The sequence below is a fragment of the Barbus barbus genome (genome assembly GCF_936440315.1).
Source record: "Barbus barbus genome assembly, chromosome: 10".
Taxonomy (NCBI): Eukaryota; Metazoa; Chordata; class Actinopteri; order Cypriniformes; family Cyprinidae; genus Barbus; species Barbus barbus.
Genome location: NC_136738.1, coordinates 19,583,580 through 19,587,839, shown reverse-complemented (window position 1 = coordinate 19,587,839; position 4,260 = coordinate 19,583,580). Strand labels below are relative to the sequence as shown.

The window sequence follows — 4,260 nt, the reverse complement described above, 5'->3', positions numbered from 1 at the left end:
TTGCTATATATATGTCAGAGGTCGCACGCCTCTGGAGCAACTAGGGGGTTAAGTGTCTTGCTCAGGGACACATTGGTGTCTCACAGTGGATTCGAACCTGGGTCTCTCACACCAAAGGCATGTGTCTTATCCACTGCGCCATCACCACCAGGTTTCAGGGAGACACGGAAATTCTTCCTCCGCCAGCATAAATTCTTCTGGATCCTTATCTAGTTTGAAAGGGTCTTGTAAATTCTGTAATTAAGTTGCTAGAAGAGATTTCGAAGAAATTTCGGTCGCCTGCGAAATGCTGCTAGTTTTACTAGCCATGTTAGAATGTACAGTCTGTTCGGTCTTTCCAGTTTTCCTCGTTTCTGAGCCACCCATTGTTGTTTTTGGCGAATCACTGTAATATCAAATTGAGTTAACTTTCAAAATTTTCTACGCAACAATGTTATGAAAGTCAGTTTAAGTGGTTAGGATTGCGGATCTCATCGAAACGCGTGCGATCAAGGAGCCTTCTTGAAAAGCCCCCATGACCGCACGTTGCTGAAAGACACCTTAGCCCATTCAGCTTTCTAGTTGCTTTGGATGTGTTGCTGTAGAGATCGCTGTTAATAACACAGCAATTTGGTTTGTAAAATTTATTTGATCATGAATGAGAAATGAGAACAGGCTGTTTTAACTAGTCAACACACCCAGATACCCCGATGTAAAGTTCACATTTATTATTTTGTGTAAACAAAAATTATACGCCGTTTCATGACAAACTTTAGGCAGAGTGAAAGTACATTCTGACTTGGGGTGGACGATATGGCAAAATATCATATTATTTTATTTTTTTCAGGAATATCACGATTGATGATTTTATCATGATTGTTTTTTGGTTGTGGGTTTTTGTTGGTATTTTGCGAGTTGGTTTTTCAGTTCTTCTTTTATTACCATTAAAGTGATAGTTCACCCCAAAATTAATTCATTTACTCACTCTGAAGTTGTTTTTTAAACCTGAATGAGTTTATTTTTTTCTGTTGAACATACATGTTAATTTGAAGAATGTGGGTAACCAAACAGTTGCTGGTCCCTAGGAATTTTCTTTCTACTATCAAAGTCAATGTGGACCAGCTACTTTTTGGCTACCCACATTCTTTAAAATATCCTCTTTTGTATTCAGCAGAAAGAAATTAATACAGGTTTGGGACAACATGTGAGTGAGTAAATAATAACACATTTAATTTTGGGTGAACTATCCCTTTAATGACAAGCAACAGCATGTTTAGTGCCCTGTCCCTTTAAGACCTACATGTAAAACAGATATGTAAGTTGTGGTGAGTGGGGCGGGGCCGAGAGCCGTGGGAACGGAGCGAGGCCGGTGGAGTTAATGATAATGAGCGACACCTGCGACACTCACCGGTCTCGAGTCCCACGGAGGAGCTCCGGAAGGATAAAAGGAGGAGTGACGACAGTGGAAGACGAGAGAGGACCAGGCCTGGATATTATTTTGTGTTTTGTGTGCGGCAGTCGTCCGTGAGGGGCTGCCGCTGTACTTTTACGTTTGTTTATTTTGATTATTAAATCTTTAAATGTTTGCCGGTTCCCGCCTCCTTCTTCCCGAATCTACGAACTTTGTTACATTTAACGATTTAATAACACACCAGCTGAGAGGCTCTCACTCGCGGTGCCATGCGATGGTACTGGACCTCTTTGGTGGACGGCTCGACGCTCCGCCTCCTGGCGGACGGCGATGGCTCCTCCGGTCGAGGGCAGCCGGCAGCGAGTCCCCCATTCCCTGCTCCTCCCCATCATGGCGGATGGCAGCAGGCTACGGCCACTCGGCGAATGGCGCCGACTCCTCCGCTCCCTCTCGGACGGCAGCCCCCCTCCTCGACCCAGGAGCACGGCAGCGAGCCTTCCGTCCCACTCACCACATAAGTATATTACATTCATTCGGTCTTAAAGTGACAGCAGCCTAATTAAATACCTGTCTGTGTCATTAATGTTAATCGAACAACAAAAGATGTTAAATACATATATACATGTTAAACCTACTGAATTAGAAAAACTAGTTTATTTAATATTTAACCTGTATCTATTGTATTTGTCTTATGGTTTGTAATTTGCTTCATTACTTTTACAAAAGCAAATTACAAAACATAATTTTATGGTTTTTGGCAGTATTAGACATGAAAGATAACTTCGTCCAATAACCAGGTGGTGTTTTTTAGTGTGTGCGCTTCAGCTGAAAAAGAAAGTGCAAAAACTGACTGCTGACTGAAATGCAGCAGGAGTTAATTAGACAAATAAATATTTCCATTTATTTTCCAAAAGTAGTGTCAGAATATGGTTCATTGCATACTTTCTTTCATTCCAGATCTATTTCTTGCCTTTCAGTTTTAGAAGGTAATACGTCTGATAGAACCAACTCTTGAGCTCATGGCAACCCAGTCGCTGTACCTCCTGTATTCACCAGGTCTTAGGAGGTATTGTCTGCCTCTGTAATTAGGGTGCTCGTAGAAGATCCAGTATCCATCTTGAACATTGCAAGAATGGATATCATTAAAATGGAATCGTTCATACAGTGATGGACAGTCATCAGTGAACTCCATTATCTGACCACCAAAGTCTGGATGTTCATAGATCATCATTTTGTAGGATCCCTGGTGCTATGGGTTGAAAACACATTTAATTAAACATTGCAGGAAGCTGTAATGCTATAAGACGTGTAGACCATGCATACTGTATGATTTGGAATTTTAAGTAAAAGGGGAAGGCTCACTTGGGGTATCATTCGACAGGACCTGACACAATCATTGAAACCCATCCACCGTTGGTAGTCAGCATATTCGCCTTGGTGCAGAAAGTACTGGTAACCCATAAAGTGTGGCCGCTCGTATACCATCCAGTTTCCACTTTCAACCTGAATAGAGTTACAGCGACTGGAATGAGAGTGCAGGTCAGCACAGTCACTAGTGCACTCATAGGAGTGGCCCAGAAAATTCTTGTCTTCATAGAAGATGATCTGTAAGAGAGTTTTTTGTTGTTTAATTTCTTTGCGTTATGCATTCACACACAAATAACCCCCTCCCCTTCCAGAAGTTGTGCAGATGACATTGTTTGTTAAATGTTAAAATATTAAATCAGACAAAGATTAGACAAAAGCCTCACCTTTCCCATTGTGTTTTATCAGTGTTGTCCTACACTGAGAGAGGACTACTGCAATCCTTTTATATACTTTTGGAAAAGAGACATTGTCAGTGACATCAATTAACTTCAGATGTCAGCTTTTTGCTTTATTGAAAGAGTGGTCAGCTGCTGAACAACAATAGGAATTTGTATCATTTGGCAGCTGACCAAATAATTTTTTTTGCTGTCTTGTGAATGATAACAGTGCTGCTTATTAACCGCCTGTGTTCATGAATGTTTGAATTGTGTTTTTAATGTTGTGCAGGAAAATATCAAATGATTCTGAAGTGTTAATATGAAATTTTATATGCTCTTCAAGGGCAGACTACTTGCATTGTTATGGCATTGATATCTCCAGATTTGTGCATGTTTTAGGCGATTTTAGATGATGTAACAGACATATTGATACTGAAACTAAATGGAGTTATGATTTCTTTAATTGAAATATCAAATACAGTACAACACTAGTACCAAATATCTGTAATATGCCTCGTGCTCATAAATGTCATGCCACCCATTCCTCTGATGTGTTGAGGCATAGACTAAACTAGAACTCCTGGATGTATCCTGCCACCAAGACATTAGCAGCAGATCTGTCCTGCAAGGTAAACAACTCACCTGGTTACCCACCTCATGTAAAAGAATACATGATTTATCAGACCAGACAAACTTCTTCCATTGCTCCATGGTCTAATTTTGGTGCGCACATTCCCATTGTAGGTGCTTTCGACAGTGGACAGGGTTTATCATGGGCAATGTGACCAGTCTGCTGCTACACAAGATTGTTCTGGCACCTTTCTCTCATGGCCTGGATCTATCAAATTTTTCAGCAGTTCGAGCTACAGTAGCTCTTCTGTCTGATCAGACCAGACAGGCTGGCCTTCACATCCCACCCCTTATTGTCAAATCCTAAAACCTAAACTCTTCTCCTGCACATTTTCTCAGTCAGTGTGTTAAAGTAGAGGTTTTCAAGGGCCAATGTGAATAAATCTAGATTTAAATTAAAAGAGAAAAGATAGTCACGTTGTTTTGGATACGTTTTATTCGTATTATGCCATAAAACACTATGCATTAGATTTCTTTGTTGACAGTAGGTCTATG

At 40.7% G+C, this 4,260-nt stretch overlaps 1 protein-coding gene across 1 annotated transcript; it reads right to left on the bottom strand.

Annotated features, from left to right (window-relative positions):
• Nucleotides 1-2,369: 2,369 nt before the first annotated feature.
• crygmxl1 (crystallin, gamma MX, like 1) lies at nucleotides 2,370-3,846 on the bottom strand (the record flags this gene model as incomplete). Its single annotated transcript, XM_079426316.1, has 3 exons — nucleotides 2,370-2,639; nucleotides 2,753-2,995; nucleotides 3,778-3,846. 3 exons carry the CDS (start codon nucleotides 3,844-3,846, stop codon nucleotides 2,370-2,372), a joined length of 582 nt encoding a protein of 193 aa, XP_079282442.1.
• Between the last annotated feature and the right edge of the window lie 414 nt (nucleotides 3,847-4,260).